This window comes from Eulemur rufifrons, chromosome 3 (genome assembly GCF_041146395.1).
Source record: "Eulemur rufifrons isolate Redbay chromosome 3, OSU_ERuf_1, whole genome shotgun sequence".
In the NCBI taxonomy this organism is placed as follows: domain Eukaryota; kingdom Metazoa; phylum Chordata; class Mammalia; order Primates; family Lemuridae; genus Eulemur; species Eulemur rufifrons.
This window is the reverse complement of record NC_090985.1, coordinates 60,812,558-60,834,133: the sequence shown is the minus strand read 5'-3', so window position 1 is coordinate 60,834,133 and position 21,576 is coordinate 60,812,558. Positions and strand designations below refer to the sequence as shown.

Genomic DNA, 21,576 nt, shown 5'->3' with positions numbered 1-21,576 from the left:
TAAGAAGACTACAAAGTGTGAGCTTCATTTGGGTTTTTAGTTACTGGGGGTGGGGAGGAAGAGACTATTTTGTACCTCCTAGAGAAAGGTGAAGGGACTTGATCCAGTCTTAAGCTGACAAATCAACAGGTTGAGGATCCGGACTTTAACTCCAAGATACACCTGACCACTGTGGAGAGGGAGGCAGTTTGGGGTAACAGAATGCAGAATGGGAGTGGGTGGGAGCCAGTGCACACAGAGTGGGTGAAGGGAACATGTGAGTCAGTTCCAGCTGTTCTCAGAACATTCTGAGCAGCCTCAGGATAACCCAGGGGACGAAATCTTCAAGCCTTGGTTCACAAAATCCCTGCTGGTTTGACACCCTCTCATCCCTGGTGCCACACACTCTGACCCAATGCAGAGAGGATAGGCAGGGTTTGGGCAGTGTGTGTCAAGGTGCATGTGGAAGTGTGTGCAGCAGACACACAGAATACCTATGATGTAATGAAAATGAGAGGATGACACCAGCATGGATGAGGTGGGGAAGCCAGGGTCCCAAAAGGTTAGGAACTGTAAAATGGGGTGCAACATTTCCTGAAATCAAATTAAATCTAGTATTAGATTATAATGATAAACAACTAGCCATCAAATGCGAAGGCACCCACACCACTTTCTCTCCCTTGCTCTTCCCCTACACATCTGTTCCCAACTCCTTTCAGGGGCGGAGCCTGCACCTGGTTCCCCTGGGTCCCCTCAGCAAGTTTCCTAGGATTTGGGAGACGCCTCTAGAAAGTCAGATGAATGAGAGAATGAGTGAATGAATAAATAGGTGAATGAATGAATAAACTGCCCTAAGCCAGATGTTTATGGTGGAGTCTTCCCATGGGAATCGGGAGGGAGAGAACCTGAAAGATAAATGCTGAACGCCAGTGATTGCCCCCAAATGTCAATTTGATCTAGGTCAGTGGTTCTCAAACTTTATTGTGCATTAGAACCACCTGGAGGGCTTGTTCAAGGTTGCCAGGCTCCACTTCCAGTTTCTGACTCAGTAGGTGGGGCCAGAAAATTTGCATTTCTAACAAGTTCCAGATGATGCTGTTGCTGTTGGACCACACTTTGAGAAGCGCTGCTCTACAAGGTAACTCTGGACCCATCCCAGCGTCCCAGAGAAAGGAACTCTGCAGAGGGAATTGTAAACTCCAAGACAATCTTCGATCAGGCATTTTAAAAAACAGACCTCATAGACATAAGAGCAGACTCCAGCCAACTCACTGCTGCATAAGAATGGAGCTCACTGGAAATCAAGATTTCCTTTTGAATTTTCCCAATGTTGACAGCTACGTTTACACACACAGTGAAAGCCTAATAAAAATACAGACTTGTAGACTATGCTCTATGCCCTAGTCTTTTCTGAGGATGATCTTTTTTGTCATCTATCTAAGATGAGCGCGACAGCCAGGCCAGATCCACACTGGGCAGGTGGGGCACCCTCCGCAGAGCTTTCTCCTGGGATGCTCCCGGGTCTTGCCATCCGCTGCGGATTTCTTCTGCAAACCGACACTGACACCCTGAATTCGAAGCTGTCCTTCGATGTGGGAGTATAGGTGTTGACCTGGCTCTCTCTGGCGAGGCAAACTGCAGGAAATCCTCTGCCCCGCAGTCACCAGGAGGCGAGAGCACGCCCTGTCCCTCGGCACCCAGGGAGCCGGTGCCTACACCCTCAGAGCGCCGCGCGGGCCTGGAGACCGCCCAGCGGGACTCGCGCCCAGCACGTGCGAGAGCCAGCCTGCCTCTCCCCGGGCTCCTGCCCCCAGACCTCTCGGAACTCTGAGCGGTGTGAAGGCCTTGCTCGCCCTCCAAAGTAGAGGCATTTCGAGACTCGAAAGGGGCCGACGGGTCGCTAAGGTGGCCTTGAGTGGGCTCCGGGCTTTGCTGCTACAGCAGCCCAGGCCCTTACCTGGAAAATCTACACCCGGACTAGAGCGAGGTTCAAGTAAGGTTCTGCCCCCAGGCTTGCCCACCCCAGCTATGGCCACGCATTTTCCCTGAGACTCGGTGTTCGGTCTCCCCACTCCTGGCGACTCAGCGCCTCGCGGGCTGGTGGCCCGAAGGGCGCCCGCCACGTCTCCCGCGGAATGAAGGCGACAGAGGGCGCAGGCACACGGACAGCTCCCTTGGGTCCCCAACGCCCTCCTCACCCTCTCCCTGAGGGCAAGAGTCGATAAGGCAAGACTCCTCGTCGAGTGCCTGGGGCCAGGCGGCCTGGCCCGACTCGGGTAGGCTGGGCGTCCGGAGTGGGGAGCGGTCCTCAAATTCCCAGACGCACGAAGACCCCCGCGCGATCCGCCTGCCTAGCGACGCGCCTCTCCCCGCTCTCTGGCTTCGGGAGAGCACGGCCCACCCCGGGTGCATTCCCGACAAGGATTCAAATGCTGGGGTGGGGTTAGGAATAAGTCTCGGGGAGTGGGACGGCCTTTCCGAATGAGATACCCTGAGAAACCCCTCTTGTATCTCCCGCGGGGCCAAGGTCCCGGGCCTTGGAATCTGCGGCCCAGCACCAGACCGCTTGAGAACTCCTACGCTAGGTCAGAACTAGTGTTTTTCCCCTACCCTGGGGTAGTCAGGGCAGCCCGGAGCGGCATCGTGAGCCTGAACATCCATGCTGTAAATCTGCCAGGAGAGAAGTCGCTTGGGGGCCACCGCGTAAGGCCCCCACAAAAGCGCCAACGGTGGGGGCAGAGTGGCTTACTGGCCCAAATAACAGGCCCAAGCCCTCTCCCCAGCGCCCGTGCCTCACACATGACTCTTCTTCTGCAGCAAAGGGGTCCAGGTGAAGGGAACCGAGCGGCGGACCGGGTAGTTGGTGGCCATGTACTCACACCCGGGAGCCTAACGCCTGAGTGGCCGCCCCTTAGCCCGCGCCACGCAGTGCTCAGCCTGTGCCTCCAGGGGGCGCTGCGGCCCTTCCCGCGGGCTGCTGAGTTAGAGCCTGCGGCTGCGGTTTCCCGACCACACTTCTGTTTGGAGCGCAGGCTCCCACGCGCTTTTTAAAAAGAAAATTCTTAGTCTTTTGGCTCCTTCCTCCGCACCCTGAACTCTGAGCCTAGCGCACGCAATTCTGTGCTCCTCGGGCGTCCTCAACTGCTCCGGGACTGGCGTGCATGCACCCTGAGCAGAGCTGGACTTCCGACTCCTTCGGGCTCAGGCGAAAAACAGAAAACTGCGGGAAGTTCAAATGCAAAAGGTCCCCGCCCCGCAGGGGCCGTGGAAGGCTGAGGAGGAGGGAGGCGAGTCCCCAGAGGTAGTGGCTGGGATCCCTGGAAAAAAGATAAGGTTTCCATAATTTGTGTTTTAGAGGTTAAAAGTTTTTAGGATGTCCATAGCGCGCGGTCAGCGTGGGAGAGGCTCGGAATCAACTCCAGGGAAGTCTGTGTCTGACACCTGCTCGCTGCTTAACTAGCAGAGCCTCCTGGGTGGGCCAGGGGGAAGGGGCCTGCGCGGCGTGCCCCCACCCCCACCTCCTCCGCGTTTCCTCTCCGGGCCTTCATCCTTGCCTCCGGGGGCGTAAACTTGCAGTGGTTGGGTTCAGGCGGCAACTGCTTGCGCGCCCCTCTTCAGTCTGTTAGCCATTTCCCTGGAAGCGTCCTTGGTGTCGAAAGCCAATAACTGCGAGGACAGCAGACGACCGGGTCGGCGGAAATTTCAGAGTGAATCCGCAGTGCAGCTCCCAGAGGCTGCGGGAGGGGGGAGGGGGGGCGGGAGGCCTAACGGCTCCGCGAAGACTAAGCCCCTAGAGCACAGCTGGGCCGCTGCAGACTCCAGGACTTCTCTCTCCGCACACCCGAACCCCACAGCTCGCCCGTGGGCCTGGGGCCTATCTTCTGCGCCGGGCGCTGTTGTGGGGGAACTCTGACGGGTGAGCTGATCGTGGGTGGGCCCCCGCAATGCATGCGCCCTAGACGCCGGCCTGGACACGGGGCTTGCCGGGTCTGAGCGCCGCGCGGAGGTGGCCTAGGGGAGCCCGCGCGCAGTGCCGCGCCGCGCTCAGCCTCGGGCTCGCTCCCCGCGCCTAGAGCGCACCTGCCCATCAAGGCGGCAAGAGGCTGCCGATGTGCTGCCGGGCCACGCGGCATCCCCCAAAGCCGGAGCTCGCCGACTCTTCCTACCTTTGAAGCGACCGCAGTGTTCGTGCCAGCGTGGGCCAGACTCCATTTTGGAACTTCGGAGGCTGGGGTGGACGAAGTAAACACGTTTATGGAAAAGCCCGGGCTGAGGAGGTTTGCGGAAAGAGGGCGCAGCTCATGGGTGGTTGGAAATTCTGTCTACCCCACGGGAAAAGCAGGCGGTTCCGCACCCAGCGTACACACACTTAGGGCAGGAAGGTGTGAAGCCCGCTGCTGGGGATTTGCCTCAAGTTTGGTGAAAAGGAAATACGAAGCTTAGGAACACTCTTCAGGTCGCCACCCGGAGAGTGTGAGTCCTGGGAGTTATGAAAGAAGAGAAAGTTCCCTCCAGATCTCCCAAATTGAGAAAAGCTGCGGAAGGAATGAGGCGGTTGGAGAAAGGGGACCGCAGGCATCCCGCAGCTGAAGCTCAGGATTGAGCGCTAAAATGAAAGCACCCCAAGGGAGCCCACTAGGGAAAACGTTTTTTAAGAAACTCTGAACTCTTAGGCATTCTACTTCCATGCTATTTGTCAAATCTACTTTGAAGCAGTTAAGTACTTTAGGCTATCAAACACTCGGCTCTCCATTCCAAGCTCACTTTTTAATCTTTGCGAACTTAAAAGTGGAAAGAAGGAAAAAAGATCTACTCTTTAACTGTCTTACCAAAGGAACAAAAAATTCTACTCACCTCAACATAAATGAAACAGAAAAAGTTTTATGTTAATAAAGTAATAGCTTGTAGCTTCTGCCTGGCTCCCCAATCACTAACCATTTGACGGTTTTTAGCCTTCTGCTTTTATTTGTCCACTTCCCCGCACGATTGAGATTATTTTAATTGTCCTTTAAGGAGTCTCATTCAAAACCATCCTTTGACGGAACACTTGAATTGTACAGCCTCTTGGCTGGAAAGTCTACGCTCTTCAAAGCGCGGGCTTGCCGTGGGCTAACGCAAATCCCCTCTGGCGACTCGTTTGGGACGAAGGGCGTTTTGCTTAGTGTTGCTCACGCAGATCTCATCTGAAAACAAGCTGCTTAAAATGGATATGTGTTATTCCCTTTCTGTCACTTGGTCGGTCACCCTATTCCCCAGAGTGGCTGAAGCGCGTTCTGCAGTTACACTCACACAAGACCAAACCATTAGAAGAACCTGAAAAATGTATCACTGCACTTCAAATTCGATTAACTTTCCTGGCGACTGAACAATGAATTCAATTTTTGCTGGGAATGAAGGTGTACATGTTTTTGAGAAGCTAAAATAGTATTTTCCTAAAATTTTTAAATGGTCTTCACCCATTTCAGATGGATTCTTTATTGTTTGGCAATGGGTTGCAGATGCCCACCCTTTTAACCAAGTTGGTTAACTGCCTATTAAATGTACATTGGCTGATTAAAGCTTATATATTGGAAGAAATTTCTACTGGGACATTCCACGCGTCCTTGCAGTAATTACGAAATTAGTCAATTGTCACCTCTGTAAACAAACTTTGTTTTTAAAACAGGCGAAAGCAGACTACACTGATAGACATAATTAACCACAAGTATGCACAAAACTATTTAAAATTGAGGGAAGATTGATATATGCTGGAGAATGTAATCTAGAACTGATTGATTTTATCATACGAAGATGGTTGTAGCAAACGTGTTAAGCCGGCGAGCGCACCGAGTAAAACTACAAATGCTCTTTGGGTTTCTCTGTGGGGTCTTTGAGAAGTAGAGAACCAGTCGATTTTCTAACAGGATAAGGAAAAGTGATACGGAGAAGGAAGGGAGTAGGGGTTGTGTTTGTGCGTGAGTTTTGGACTGAGTCACCTTCGGCTCTGTCTGTAACAGGGAAACCTCAAGCAAACCTGTGCCTTTAAGACTCAGTTGCTATCCAAACACAAGTAAACAGAGTGGACCATTAGCAGGCGCCGGGCGCGGAGGCGGAGCCAGGGCGCCTAGGGCCCCGCGCTGCAGCAAGACGCCCGCCCGAAGGGGAGGCGGGGCCGCTACTAAAGCCCACGACTCTGGGCCTCGGGCAGCCTGGGGAGGGACGCGGGCGGGCACTGAGCTCCGCGCGCTTGCTGCCGGAGGGTGATGGCCCTGCGAGGTTGCTGGCTCCGACCTTACTCGGAGTCGGCGGCTAGAGGCTCGCCGAGGCGCGTGGTTCTGGGCGAGCGCTGAGCGCCGTCCCCAAGCACCACGGGTCTTTACACATTCCGCGTCCATAGACGCTGACGAAAACGAGGATCTGTTCTCGCTTTCGCTGCTTTCAGTCCTCCAGATCATGTCCGCGACTCCCGCGACTCCGCGCGGAAAAAGAAGTTTGCCTGGCGTGGACCCAATGACCTTTCCAAGCTGCGCGCCTCGCTGCCTGGACCGGGTCTGAGCGGCGCTGCCCAGGCAGACCTCTCTGCCGGAGGTGAGTGTCCGCTCTGGGAAGGGGCTGTAGCCGCCCTAAAGAAGGAAGGGTTTGGGGTGCAAAGGGCGCTCAGATTCTCAGTCTGCCGTGCCACAGTTAAGATATTATGAAAAGAAATCCTGTGGATGCAATCCCCGGGCATTGTGTTTCTCTCTTCCTTGGATCCCCCGGCACGCGACTCGCAGCTAACACCCAACCACACACACTAATAGTATGTACTATTTATTAGTTTTGGGATGTTTAATCTAAATATTCAGCAAGACTTCTTATAAAAGCTGATCGACGTACTCTGAGATCAAACCTCACAACCCCATCGTGTTTCTGCCCTTGCCCCAGAAAGCCCGGGTCGACCTGTCCCGGAGCAGCCGCGCCAGCGCACCGCAGACGGGCCCGGACACACAGTGCCTGCCCAACCTGCAACGCTGAAGCCGCGTTTCAAGAAGGAAATAGTTCAGTCCTAGATAATTCTCCAACCTTATGCTGGCCTTTTGCTTTTCCTCTCACTCTCCAGTCCTGGCAGAGGGGGCAGAAAGCCAACTCCCCGGGGGCTTAAACGCTTGGATTCGGGAGAAATAGCAACTGAGGAAGGAGTTGCGGTCGTATAAAGGGGAGGGTGGGTAAAGGTGTTTGTTGGGGGAGCTCTGGATCTGTCTCCCTACCTGCTAGCAGAGAACAAAAGAGGCTGGCGTTTCCCGGAGCGAAACGGCGCAGACAGATCTTTCTCTGCTAAACACACTGCAGTCCTGAGTAGAACAAGAAAATTACTCGCGCAGGGGGAGCGAGGGAGCAGAAACAGAACCCAGATTATGCGGAAGGCATCTTAATTTAATTAACTCCTTGGGAAGGCAGAGGCGCTGCGAAGGGACAGGAACTTTGCGGCCGTTTTTCTCTATTCACCTGATACAGTCTGGCTTTTTTTTTTTTTATGATCTCTTTAGATCCGCTTAGACCATAGCTCTCTGTTTTCTGTAAAATTCTATTGTGGTTTGGACTGAAATTCAGTGAGCCTACGGATCCATCAGCCATTTCTCTCAGATACCAATGCACAAGTTTTAGCAGATGAATCCTGACTATATTATTTTTAGATAATTCAGTGTAGTAACACCATTACCAAAGAGCGAGACTCCTTATCAAATTACCGTGTACTTTTTTCTCTCCGATGTTTTGAAAGCTTCAGTGAACTGAAATAAGTATGTACACATCTCCCTTGTTAACAGCCAGTAAACTAATTTTACAAAACTTCTGTACATGCCTGGAAATTCCTGTGAAGAAGACTGATGAAAGAAAAGTAACCTCAGCTCCACTGAGATATTTATGCCTTTTGATTGGTTTAAGTTTCTTTCCTTGCAAAATTAAAAGTAACCAATGGTCTGAAACGGGATGGTGGAGAAATGACAGGAGACGGTGATCACTGTTACTGCCTGAAAGGGAGTGTGGGAACTGCATGGGTCAGTTCTACACAAAACGAAAGTACGTTAGATGTCTGCATTGACTTAAAATATTTTTTTGACACACACTTCCAGCAACTCAAAGGGAGTGTGGAAATCTAAATGTCCTAATTATTTATGGCAAAAGCGTTTGGCAGATATTTAGGGTTGTTCTGTTTGTAAAAGGGTTTCAAAAGGACCAGTAGTTTGCTCTTCCTTTGTAAAGAAATTATCTGTCCTGCAAATTAAAACAAACACATACTACAGAATAGCCCTTTTGTGCCAACATGAACCTGAGTTATAATAGAGTCATTAATTTCTGTGTTATGAGCCATTTGGAGAAAAGGAAAGAAAGTTGGTATTCAACTTTCTGGGGCAGAATTAACGTGTAACCTTTATGGCAGAGTTCACTTTGTGCATTTGGAATCGAAATCACAGGTCGTGATAGTCCATCAGCTGACAGCCCCCCCCCCACCCGTGGTGGGAGTTGTGCTTTGCCTGCCGTATTTATTTCTAAGAAATCTAGTCCGGGAATACACCCAAATAATGATTTTGGTTTCCTCTTTATGGGGGAGAGGCCGCTTTTCAACACTAGGGGGAAAATAGTATTTTGAATCTCTGGAAAATCTTCATTAGCCAAAGAGAAGGAAATAAAGGTGTAATTTATTATTTTTAATTGAAGGGGAAATAATAAGATAGATTACCAGGGATGTTAGTAGAATCCTTTTTTCCTGTCTCCCTTGGGAGAGGTCTTGAGGGTTGCCGCTGAACAAAAAATGAATCGTGATTTGTGGTGGGAAAGTTTGTTACTAATGGGAGTTTACAGTTTCGGTTGAATGGTCTGACTGAGCCCCTCTGACTGTTACACACCTCTCATTAACTCCCACCCTGAACTCCCAGACCGCACACCACTAAGCAGAAGCGGTTCATTTATAAATCTCTGTCTCTGAGCCGTTCCAAACAGAGGAGGAAGGTGCGGGCCCCACGGAGGCAGCCAGATTCTGCCTTGTCAGAGTGCTCGGTCATTAGCGAAGCCCCCTAACTCTGCCTCCAGACACAGCCACAGGCAATACTTCACAACGTTCTGGAGAAGAAAATTCAGGCGCAGAAGGGGTGGGTGGGGAGCAAAGGCTGGACAGACTTTCCTACCTTCCAGCTAGGGCCAAACGCTAGGCGTGGTGGTTGGCGGCGGCGCAGACTAGCCAGGCTGCTCCTGTCCGGGAAGAGCATTGAGCTTTGAGTCCCGCAACTGGGGAGCTGCCCTCCGAGGGAAGGCCCTTGGCCGCCAAGCTGGCAGAACCCACTTCTGCAAAGGGGCTGGCAGCGGGAGAAGGCGGGCCCACCGCGAATGCAGGCGAGGTGCTCCCAGGAACTCGGGTCTGAAATCAGACCTCTGTGCCTCTTCATTGCCATTGGGGGTGCAGGGAGAGGGGAGCTCCCTGCTTAGGCCCAGGCCGCAGACCCCAGGCGGGGCTTCCCAGTGGCGGCGGGAGCGCAGAGGCACACACTTCAAGGCCGGTAAACAAGATACCTGCAGGCTCTCAGAGCCGCACTGTACTCGGCCGCTGTGGCTCCCTAGCAGCTCCTACCCTTTCCCTACCTAGGGAGCGCTTCCCTCTCCTCTGCTGTCTCCAGGGGCCTCCTGGGTGTAGAGGCCGCTCCTCGTGCCAGGCCAGGAAGCAACTCGGGTCTCCCGAGAGCTTGGCGCTCAGTCTAGGAAAGTGGGTTCAGGCCTCAGGGACGTTCTCTGCCCCCATTCCACCTCCTGAGAGCCCGAACCATCTGGAAGGGATCTTGGTGGGGGGTGAGAGGGGGAGCGGCCCCTGGGAAGGAGGAGGGGGCGATTCTAGGCCGAATCCAGCCCCTAAGGTGTCACTTTTCTTTCCTGCGGCCCGCCACCGCTGATAAATGGGACTGAGGCAGAGGAAGGAAAAATAAAACCTCCGAGGTCAGCGCGGGGCGAGGCAGGCCCCTCAGAGGGCCCTCTGGCCCGGGAGGATGAAGCGCGTCCCAGCTGCATTCCCGAACGCCAGTGCGGCCGGGATAAGCGGATAAGCGCGGGAAAGGCGACCGCCAGGCAGGGCGACCAGCGCGGCACCCAGCTAGAGTAACCGCTTCACAGGGCCCAGCCGGACCCACAATCCGTCCTTCCTCTCGGGAGTTCTAAGGCGCCACGGGCCATTGCGGTTCACTGAGCTTCGCCTGACAGGGTGTGTGTTTGGGGGCGGGGGGGAGGGGCGGCTAGGCTGAGTGCTGCCCCCGCTGGGCCCCCTCACACTCCCGTCTTTCTCTGAGACCTGAGTCTTCCGCTTCAAGCGTACCCAGAATCCGACCTTACTGTGGGTGTCCAGAAAGGCTGCCCCAGCGCCCCGCTCGCCAGGGTGCCACTTCCTGCCCAGATCTCTGTGGGAACTCACTGGGCAGGTGCTACGCCATCCCCTCTTGACCTCTCTTGGGGGGTCTCAGAGTAGGGTAGGGAGAGAGACTTAGAAGGAAGATGTGGTTACTTGCGCGGGCACCAAAAGCAGATGGAGTCGGCTTGGATAATAGTCACCGTCTCTCCCTCTCTCCCCCTGCCATTTTTAGGGCTTTCTCTACGTGCTGTTGTGTCACTGGGTTTTTGCCGGAGCCCCACGCCCTCTCGCCTCTGAGTCCTGGAAGAAAGGGGCGGCCCCCTCCGCCTCCCAGCATCCCAGAAAATGGGGAGCAAAGCCCTGCCAGCGCCCATCCCGCTCCACCCATCGCTGCAGCTCACCAATTACTCCTTCCTGCAGGCCGTGAACACCTTCCCTGCCGCGGTGGACCACCTGCAGGGCCTGTACGGTCTCAGCGCTGTGCAGACCATGCACATGAACCACTGGACGCTGGGGTATCCCAACGTGCACGAGATCACCCGCTCCACCATCACCGAGATGGCGGCGGCGCAGGGCCTCGTGGACGCGCGCTTCCCCTTTCCAGCTCTGCCCTTTACCACCCACCTATTCCACCCCAAGCAGGGAGCCATTGCCCACGTGCTCCCAGCCCTGCACAAGGACCGGCCCCGTTTTGACTTTGCCAACTTGGCAGTGGCCGCCACGCAAGAGGATCCCCCTAAGATAGGAGACCTGACCAAGCTAAGCCCGGGGTTGGGTAGCCCCATCTCAGGCCTCAGTAAATTGACTCCGGACAGAAAACCCTCCCGAGGGAGGTTGCCCTCCAAAACGAAAAAAGAGTTTATCTGCAAGTTTTGCGGCAGACACTTTACCAAATCTTACAATTTGCTCATCCATGAGAGGACCCACACGGACGAGAGGCCGTACACGTGTGACATCTGCCACAAGGCCTTCCGGAGGCAAGATCACCTGCGGGATCACAGGTGAGGTGGGGAAAGAGATGGGCTGAGAGAGGGAAAGCGAATTTGTCATGGATACCGAGTCCTAATAGACATTCCAAATGTCACTAAAATCACCTCTGATCTAGAAAATACCCCCAAAGACGCCCCCCCAGCCCGCTTCAGCTACCCCCAAGATATACCTTTTTCTCCCAGCAGGCCCCTGCTGCGCTCTTGTTCAGGATGAGGGAGGGCCTTTCCCCAACCTTGGGCAGGAAAAATCTGGTGGGTTGCCCTCAGTCCTGGGATCGGTTTTCCTGTTTCCTCCTGGTAGGAAAGGTGGGGGTGGGGGACAGGAAAAACCGAGAGACCCTGGAGTCCTTCACATGATGAATGTCGGTCCTGGCTGCCAGTCCTGGCTACTGTTGGACCACTTTGGAAATCTGCTTGGTCTACCTCTACTTGGTTGCCCTGCCCCGCTCCGTGCACCCCAGATCCTGCCTCGGGGACCCTTCTTTTAAGCTGTATTTGTGGGAGTCTTCAGGTCACTGAATTTAGAAACAGCTCCCACCTCCCCTCCACAATCTTAAACTCTGCCTTAATAAATGACAGTCGAAGGAATACTGTAACGTAAGTGTTTTCATCTGGTAAAAACTTCCCAGGAGTTGGGGGGAGTTATCTTTGCGAACTCTACCTACTGGTCTCTGAGATGGGACTTCTGTGCCCATTCTCCGCGGCTGTTAAGGGATTCGCTAAAATCAATCCCCCTAAACTCAGCCTTGCCTGGAATCCTGACTTGGCCAGTTTAAATCCTAGAGAAAACCGTAGAGGCCAAGAAGGGCTCTTTCGGCACGATTTCGAGCTCCAGAATACGCCAGAGAGGGCGATAAAGCCCGCCGGCCGGTGAATGTTTTGAAGAATTTGTTAGTTGAGGTTAACCATAAATAGAATTACACAGAAAAAAAAATCTAAAAACATAAATAATGGAAATCATATTTCTTTTGTTCTTCCACAATTTCGTTTTGAGTAATTGTCAAAAGAAACTCTTCACTGTCAGGGTAAAGCCATTTCAGTGAAACCTTATATTGATTTTCAGGTATATCCATTCCAAAGAAAAACCCTTCAAATGTCAGGAATGTGGGAAAGGATTTTGTCAGTCTAGAACTCTAGCAGTTCACAAAACTTTACATATGCAGGTAAGTTTATTTTATTTTATTTTATTTTTGTTTAAAAATTGACTAGTTCATTTTATCATTATTCCTTAACAAAAGGTGTTCAATGACAAGGTGTTTCTCTTAAAAGGGTCTACTTAGATTAGTTCTCTAGGTGGGGAAAAGCAGCACTCTTAATTTTTTAATACATAAAAATCTTATTTAACATAAATGCATTTATATATTTTTCTTAACGAACAGGCCACTTGGTTTATCGTAACTCCTAATTTTAGAAATATTTTTTTTTTCATCCAATCTGCCCTGCATTTAAAGCTTTCGTGTTTGGGAGGAAATAAAGGTAATTTTGATAATGGAGGCATGGTGAAATCCCATATGCTGTCTTTCCCAGGGGCCTCATAATTTGTAGCTTTCATAACATTGAGGAATAGTTTAATTTTCCAGCAAAGAGGAGCCTTATTGCCCGGGAGAATGTCGTTCCTTAAGAGAGGATTAGAGTTTTTCCTTCCCTCTTTTCCTGCCTATGACATGGTGATGAAATGTAAAGAGCTGGAAATCACAAAGCCCCCCGTGGTGGCCGCGGGTCTGCCTCCTCCCTTATCAGTGTAATCGGGCCTCTGTGTGTGCCTGCATGTGTGTTTTCGTGATTGGAGGATTAGGAGCACAGATTTGTTCCTGCAAGTCCCCTCTTTTGTTGTCATGGAGTGTTATGTTAACGCTTGTGATACCGATAAGACAGAAACTATTGAGAAGGGTGTAGTTGTGGTGTGAAGGATTAATCCTTTGCTTGCTTCACATCTGAACAGGAATCTCCACACAAATGTCCCACATGTGGAAGAACCTTTAATCAGAGAAGTAATCTGAAAACTCACCTTCTCACCCATACAGACATCAAGCCCTACAGCTGCGAGCAGTGCGGCAAAGTGTTCAGGCGAAACTGTGATCTGCGGCGGCACAGCCTGACTCACACCCCGCGGCAGGACTTCTAGAGAAGCCCAGGATCTGTCCCGTGCCGCCGCTGCTCCCCTCCCCAGACACCTCTCCACGTCTCCTTCTATGGGGGTCCCACCCCCAACCCTTCACTGACCCCAGCTCTTCCCTTGCTGCAGCCGCACCTGTAGCTCCAGGGAGTTAACTCTTCTTCTCCAGGACTGAGAACTATAGAAAGGCACACACTACATCCCTTCACAAAGAGCATATGCTAGTTTCCTGTAGATATTCACAGCTCATTTTAGAGCTCTGTACATAATGTCGTGGGTCTTTGTTTTGTTTTGTTTGTTTTTATATCTTGTTGGATGCACCTAGATATGGAAAATGGAAGCCAAATTTATCTTTAAAGACTGTATTTTCAAAATAAAACGTTTTCTTGTTTGTTTCAACACTTCTGCAAAGTGTCTTGCTATTTAACTTCTGTTTTTCTCTAGATTGTAGAAGAGTAGGCTGCCCCTAAAAAATTCAATACTAAAGGGTATTCTTTATTCCTAGGTTTTAAAAATAGAAGTTTTCAGAATCCTCTTCCTGAAACTTCAGCCCTTCCCTTTTTGCACTGTGCCATTTTGCAATTGGACAAATCTCTTGATTTTTCAAACATACAAAAATTGATAGCCCTGAGGTTTTATCCCCTTTTGTTTATTCCAATTCCTTGTGTATTATTCCTTGAGATAAAAGCAATCTATTAATCATTATTAATAACATGCAACTTCAGTGGTTGCCCTACCAGAAAGCACAGGGTGAGAAGCCGTGTAAAGCAGAGGAGGGAGCTCACCACTTCATGTTTTAATAGTCCTTGGCCTGTTGTCACAGTTTATGACAGCCAACTTCTCTTACCATTAGACTTTGAACACTATGATTTATCACTATAGACAGAGACTTTATCCTGCCTTCAGGAGAAAAGTCTAAAATCTTCGTGCAGGAAGGTACAACCTTCGAGAAGATGTGACCAAGGGCAAAAGTGGGAAACTACTTAGCTATGTTTGCACAAAATATTTCTTTCCAAGGGTGGAGATCGTTTCTTCTAGAAGGTTAGGATTTCTCTGCAAAGCAAAGTGTGTTAGGTTACTTGCAAGGTTTCCATCACTGGTTAGCCTTTTGTCCCTGGGAAAATGCCAGAAGTCCAGTTTACTCCATGTATAGAGCTCATGGCAAATATGTAATCACCTTCTGAGGCATTTCAACCTTTCCCAAATGTGTCCTGGGGAATATGACACTAGTATGATAATAATCCTGACGTATAGTGTAGGATATGATGGAGATTAAACAGTAGTGTTATGGAGAGACTAAAAGGAAAATGATTGAACTAAAAGGGGGAAGATCCGAGGAACTTGTGGCCCAGCAGACCAGTAGATTCTATCATTTAATATTGAACAACAGGATAAATAAGGCATTCTCGGAATTTTAAAAATTAGTATATTTGTGTGAGGAGGGCATGTTTCACCTTCAGGGCAATATGTCCTCTGTTTGTACCTTAGAATCCTCCAGAAGGGTAGGTAGGGATTTGAGGACTAGATCTGAATTTCTTACCAGTGCCTTGTTCGATACAACTTAATAAGAGATTTCAGAAAGTGTTCCCAACTCACTGATTACCCTGTTCTCAGGGGAGTTGGCTAAATGTCACTTTTGCTTCTCAAAAGAAATCAATTCTCTCCAACAAAGTGTCCACTTGCCAGCCTATGTGTCTAATGCTCACACAAATGCATCCCCCAGCATGGGATAAGCCCAAAGCCTTCCTGAGGAGAAGGGGCAGGGGTGGAGTATGGAGTGCATGTATGTGTGGCAGTCAGAGGAATGAAACAGTTGTTTGCTTTCTTTTGTTTGTACAGAATTAACTCAGTGACCTCCCTACCCCTCCTCTCTCAAGATCCTGCTCACGCCTTGGCATAGGAGATTTGAATACTTTAGGGCAGGGTTACACATTGACTGTCCCTAGAGCCCCCTAATCCTGCAGGCTTTTTCCACATAGTCTCACAGCCCCACCCCTCCTCTACCAACTACAAGTGTCACAGCTCCATCACACAGGGTTCAGTCGAATTATCAAAGAATGACCCTTGTTCGCTATCAAGGTGAAGGCATGTCCCTGGCAGAGAGACACATGGATAGGTGCAACCAGAATACTGTTCCTCTACATTTATTTTAGTTGAAAAAAATGGGAGTCAGAAGGGAAAGAAGAAAAGAGGAGAAAGTGGAGAAAGCCATTCTTTTCCATATACATACTGTTTCAAAAATTAGAATTTATTTATAATTAATTTATTCATTAATTTAATAAAAGCTTTTTATATGCTGTTCATGTGCCAAGCTCTGTGCTAGGTTGCACTGATTTTCATGATCAGTTTCTGCCTTTCTATGTCTAGTGACACATTTTTGGACTCTTGACTACTTAGACAATGTAAAAACCTACGATAGGGTTTAATTTAATTTGTCCCTCAGTCTAGACTCTTATATCCAGTGTCCACCTAGGTTCAGAAAGGATCCAGCTTTTGTCAGAGTAAACTCTTCCCACACACTATTTGTGATCTCAGGTGAACTTTGAACAGTGGGTTCCTCTCCAAATTCTGGGTTTTGTTTTCTTCTTTAGATTGTCCAAGTACATAGGAAATGAATCTTATGTGACACAAATTTATGAGACATCACATGGAAAAAATATTGTATCTTAGGAAATAGACCTGCTAGGGTTTTTGGTTCAGAGAAGAGTCATTATTTGAGTTTTAGATTAGCCTGTGTTTTCCTTACTCCCTCTACCATACTCAACTTATGAACCAATACTCCTGGCAAGAGACCAGAAGTGGGAAACATCACGAGTCATAACCACAATGCCGAAGACCTTTATAAACAATAGTTAAGTATTGCTCTTGAGCTGTGACTGTAATCTTATTTTGTAACCTATGTGTGATATTTTAAAAATAATTTCTAAAAATGAATCACATTGTAATTGATAGTTAATATAAAATTATGATTGTGTGTTAGGTGCTCTCACTGATGCTAATCTTGAAATGTAGGTCATTGATAGGACTACTGCTTTATAATTGTAGCAATTAAATTTGCTAGTTTGCACAGGCACATCCTCTTGTACATAAGGAGGCCTTTGACTCTAGGACAATTAAATATTTAAAAAGTCAGCAAATCTAAAATCCCAAATTATAAATAGGCCCAACTACCACTGGAGATAAAATCAGAGGCAGTTACTGGGAATTTCTTCTGTTCATTTGTGAGATATTAGCATAAACATTTGGACCTCTTCACTTAAACAATGTCAATCAGATACTCTTGCCCCAACTTTAATTTTGGAGGGGCAGCCTGGAAGGCACTTTGGAAACATTAGTTCTTGAACATTGTCAACATGACAGACTAGATGCATATGATTAAACACTGTAGAATCCACCCCAAATTTTAACATAAGAAGAGTATTGACATAATGGGTTGCCTTTCTTTTTACCAAAGTAACTTTAATATTATTATAATAAAGAAAGAGAAAAAAATTGATGAAACCATATAACTATTGCAAATAGGAATGACTTTTGTATTTTAGAGGTTTGTGTTCACCTTTATTAGTGTGTTATATCGAGACTATATTTCCCAATTTTTCCTTCTCCAATGTAACTTGCCACTAATAACCACCTCTGCTGACAGCAATGAGCAATAAAGGGCGTGAAGATTCAGAATGATTCTGCTTTGATGACTTGAGATATTTCAAGTTCATTCTTGTTTCTTTTTTTTTTTTTCTTATTGCTTGTTGGCTTTTTTCCCCCAACACAAATTACTTTATTATCTAAGCTATGTAAATTTTTTTCTTGAAACTTTCCAAGGCAGAACTGATAGGGCAAAACTGTATAACCTAAATAGCCCACAAGAGGAAAATTGTTAAGTAAATTATAATGCTCTGTTAGGATGCTTTCTATTTTACAAAACAGAAAACCCACCTAAAAGGGTCTTGAACAATAGAAGATTTGTTTTCTGACATAACAAGAAATCTCAAGGTAGGGTCCAGGGATGCATAATTAATCAGAGTAACAGGATCATCTAGGGTCCAGTTCTTCCCATTTTTCTGTTCTTACATCTTTAGTGTGTCAACTGGGCTCCCTTCTTGGCCAAAAGATGGCTGCAACAGCTCCAAGCACCAGCTTCACTCCTTCCTCCTCACACACATTCCATAGGCAGAAAAAGGGATTATTTCTTCCTTGTATCACTTTTTAAGAAATAAGAATCTTTCCCACAAATCTAACCTGTAGACTTGACCTTTTATTTTGGCCAGAAATATGTCACTTGCCCCTTTCTCAGCCAATCACTGACATGGGGCATAGAATTATACCAAGATTGCCTTAGGCTAAATAAAAATCACCTTCTATGCATGGAAATGGAGTCAGGGTTCCCTGAAGCCCTTGACCGCCTGAACAAACCTGAGTTCTGTGAGCCTAAAAGAAAGAAAAACTGGTTATTGTTAATATTAGGCAGAAGTTAAAAATGAAGTTTCCATTAGTAACCTTATGTTAGGAGACACTGATGTTAGATGTAGGATATTTAAAGTCATATACATTATTATCTGAACTATATAAAACAAAAAAACCTTCCAAAAACAAAACAAAACAAAAAAAGGATTAGCAGAAAATGTACTAAAATGTTAATAGCAGCTATTCATGACTGAGAAAGTATATTTTTCTGTTTTTTAATTTTCCAACTCTTCCACAATGAGTACATTACTTTTGCAAAGGAAAAAGGTAATAAACATCATTTTAAAATCTAAGATACAGCCTTAATTCTCTGAATATTTTAAATTTTCATCTTGATTTATTACCTCTGACCAGTCTTCACTTGTTTCTTTTCACACACACCCATATAAACCCTCATGCTTCTTCTAAACCATTCCTCTAATTTAGTTACATCTTTACTTTCTAGTTTTCCTTTCTTTCCTCCTTGATTTCCATTCAGATCTCCTTTTCCTATCTGTTCTCTTTTCTAGGTTTCTTTATTCTGGTTCTGTATTTTCTCCCTTTTTAGAGCTTCAATAATTCTAGCCGAGTGTTCTTCAAGGTCTGAGCATTAGAATTACCCAAGGTACTTATTTCTGCGCACTCCGTAATCCAGGGGGTGAATTGGAATTTCTGGTGATAAAGACTAAGTACTCTGTATTTTAAACAAACACTTTAGGTAGTTCTTATGTGTACTAGAGACTGAGAACTTCTGCCTTAGCCTTTGACACCATGAGTTCCTTTATCTTATCCATCAGCCAATTACTGTGTGCCTACCATAATAAACATAAAAGGAATCTCAACCCACTTTACTTATTTACTCACTGTCCTTGAAGTTGTCAAATTTTCCTCTGCTTTGATGCTTACTGCTCTTCCATGGTCCCTCCCACATACTTTTCTTTTCTATTGTTGCTGTCTCAAATTTAAATTTTTCCTTTTTATATTAATAGACATTTTTGGCTTTGATATTTTATTTCTCTATTCTTCTTTGTTCTCTTAATTTGCTCACTAATTTCAAGAGGCAAAGAAGACAAAGATTATAATAACTGATTACAATGAGAAAGTCACCAAGAGTAAACATAATTTTCTTTTCAGTTGTTAATTGAAATGTTGTCACCCACTGACTTCTTACTTCAACTTCTGTACAAAGGACATAAATTTGCTACAGTAATGCTTTATGTATTGAGGTATGGGGTGCATGCTGGTTTTAAGATCAGAGTTAAACTAAATTGCCTTTAGATTCTTTATATTCTCATCACACTAAAATTTCAGAGCAGGAGGCCATTTTGTGGTAGAAAGCCATGAACATGAAGTCAGAAGATGGATTTAATTTTTTTAAAGCTCTGGAACTGTTTATGGATAAGACATTTCACCTCTCTGAGACTCAGTTTCTCATCTGTAAAATGAGAATTTGCACTACACAATTTACAAGGTCCTCTCTAGCTTGTAAGATTTATGGTTCTCATTGAAGAATACATAAGTGCATTTTTAGAAAAGTATTGTTGACGTCACAAAAGCTAGAAAATATCAAGAAATCACATCACTCTGTCCCATAAAAGTTTTTTTAACTCAATAAAAATAAATATAATCTACTTGAAATTATATCATTTGTTTCCTTAAAACAAAGTTTTCAAGACTCTACAGAAGATTGTTAGTTGAAAGTAATGTTTTTTCAGCAAAAAGTAGATGTATTCCTTTTTTCAAAAGATAAAAACTGTCATGTTTATTGTAAAAAATTCAAACAGTAAAAAGTGTATAAAGTTATTACTCCCTCCACCCCCAACTAATGAATTCTCTTAATTCCACTCCCCAGAGGTAGCCACTATTAAAATTTTTGGTATATCTTTTTTGCTATTTTACATGGGTATACAGATGTAAGTGTGTATTTAAAAACACACACAACAGAATCATACTGTAATACTATATTGCAACTTGCTTTTTCCTCCCAACTTAACAATAAAAATATATACATATACATATATATATATAGGGTCTATTTTACCCTATCAGTATAAATAGATCTGCCCCTGATGTAGTGGAAAAAAACAAAACAAAACTAAGGATTTTAAGCCTGAGAACTATTCTTATTCATTAGAATTTAACATGGGGAAATAGGAAAATAATTCTGTTACTGAAATTATTTACAAAACGCCATCCTTAACTGACAACCTTTAGTCTCCTATCTTCATAAAGGCAGCTGAGAGAGTGCCCGAAGGGTTTTGAGGATTCTGCAAGGTGTGTCATATTATGGTTCACATCAGTGCACATTGATATATCTCCCTGGCAAGAACTGAAAGATACAGTTCTTAAATCCCCTGGTGACCCATTATACATGGATCATTGACAAGGTAGAATGTAATAGCTCCTGTCTTTTTACCAAGGTAAACTTCCCAGTGAAACTGTACTTTTCATGCCCCACATTTTTATCTAAATAAGAAAATTAATGTAGGTAAAAGAAACTACATTAAGTAGATAACACAAATGCTCTCATATTCTTTATTATATTTTAATATTTATTGAATGAGGAAACAGTAGATGTTAATTGCAGAGACTGAGACTGACAAGCTTTCCCTGTAACCTACCTTTCCAAATAGATCATCTGAAATACAAGGCTAAACGAATTGCACAAGGTCCTGCATTTGGAATGCCAAGTTAAACTAATAGACATTTTGCCTATGTAAGGACAGCATTAAACAGTAGTTCAATTAGTATTATGGGTCAGAATTTAACATTTCCCATTATTGTAGTGTAAAAGTCAGTGCTTCTCTATCCTAAAATTTTTTCATTTGTGAACTGGGTCATAAAGAGTCATAAGACTTTCAGAGGGACTTATTCACAGACCTCTGCAATATTTACCATGTGGCACTGTGTTTTTGCAACATTACATATTGACAGTGCTGTGTTGTAAATATCCTAATGTGATGACAGGACACGGCCACGTTTTTATGTCGTTCTCATCTAGATCCCCCGGAAAGCTCCTTATTTTATGTTAGTCTTCTTCACTTCTACAAGGATTCTGCTCCATTTTTATCTGTTTAGAGATAGAAAAAGTTAGAAATGGAAAGATGTTGCTCTTGTCAATTTGATTAATACTTCATTTCCTGCTCAGGCCAAAAGAAAAAAAAAAGAAAAGAAATAACCAACCATCTCAATAAGAATCTAGGCAATTGAATCAAATATTGTGGCCTAGATGAGTGAAGTTAAAAATATATATCCCTTTAACCCAGCAATTCCACTATAGGAACTCAAGCACATCTGCAGAAAGAGACACGGACAAGAATATTCTCTGAAATATTGTTTGTAATAGAGAAAAACTCAAAGAAACATAAATGTCCACTAATACAAGACTGATAAATAAATCATGAATATTCATATAATGGAATACCATATGGTAGTTAAAATGACCAGATTAGCACCACATGTATCAGCATGGATTAATCCCAGGCACACGATGTAATGTGGTACAGAACAAAAGCAAGTTGCAGAATGGTAAGTACCTACTATTCATGTAAAACTTGAAGACATGATATGTGGTTTATATAGTGAAAGTATAAAATGTTCTTAGAAATAATATAAACACCAAAGTCTGGATAGTGGTTACCTTTGGGGAGAAAGAAGAAAGAAATTAGGGACTAGTACACATTGAGGGGGGATTTCAATTGTAT

The 21,576-nt window shown here is 46.2% G+C and overlaps 1 protein-coding gene across 3 annotated transcripts; it reads left to right on the top strand.

Moving 5' to 3' along the window:
• Positions 1-6,164: 6,164 nt before the first annotated feature.
• Positions 6,165-13,831, top strand: OSR2 (odd-skipped related transciption factor 2). 3 transcript variants are annotated; one of them, XM_069466182.1, is made up of 4 exons: positions 6,165-6,546; positions 10,748-11,328; positions 12,380-12,479; positions 13,341-13,831. In XM_069466182.1, the coding sequence occupies exons 2-4, from the start codon at positions 10,817-10,819 to the stop codon at positions 13,413-13,415; spliced, it is 687 nt and encodes a 228-aa protein (XP_069322283.1). In that variant the 5' UTR covers positions 6,165-6,546; positions 10,748-10,816; the 3' UTR covers positions 13,416-13,831. The 3 variants fall into 3 exon arrangements, with proteins under 3 accessions (XP_069322283.1, XP_069322282.1, XP_069322281.1); XM_069466181.1 differs by having other exon boundaries at positions 10,560-11,328; XM_069466180.1 differs by having other exon boundaries at positions 10,560-11,328; positions 13,259-13,831.
• Positions 13,832-21,576: the final 7,745 nt, after the last annotated feature.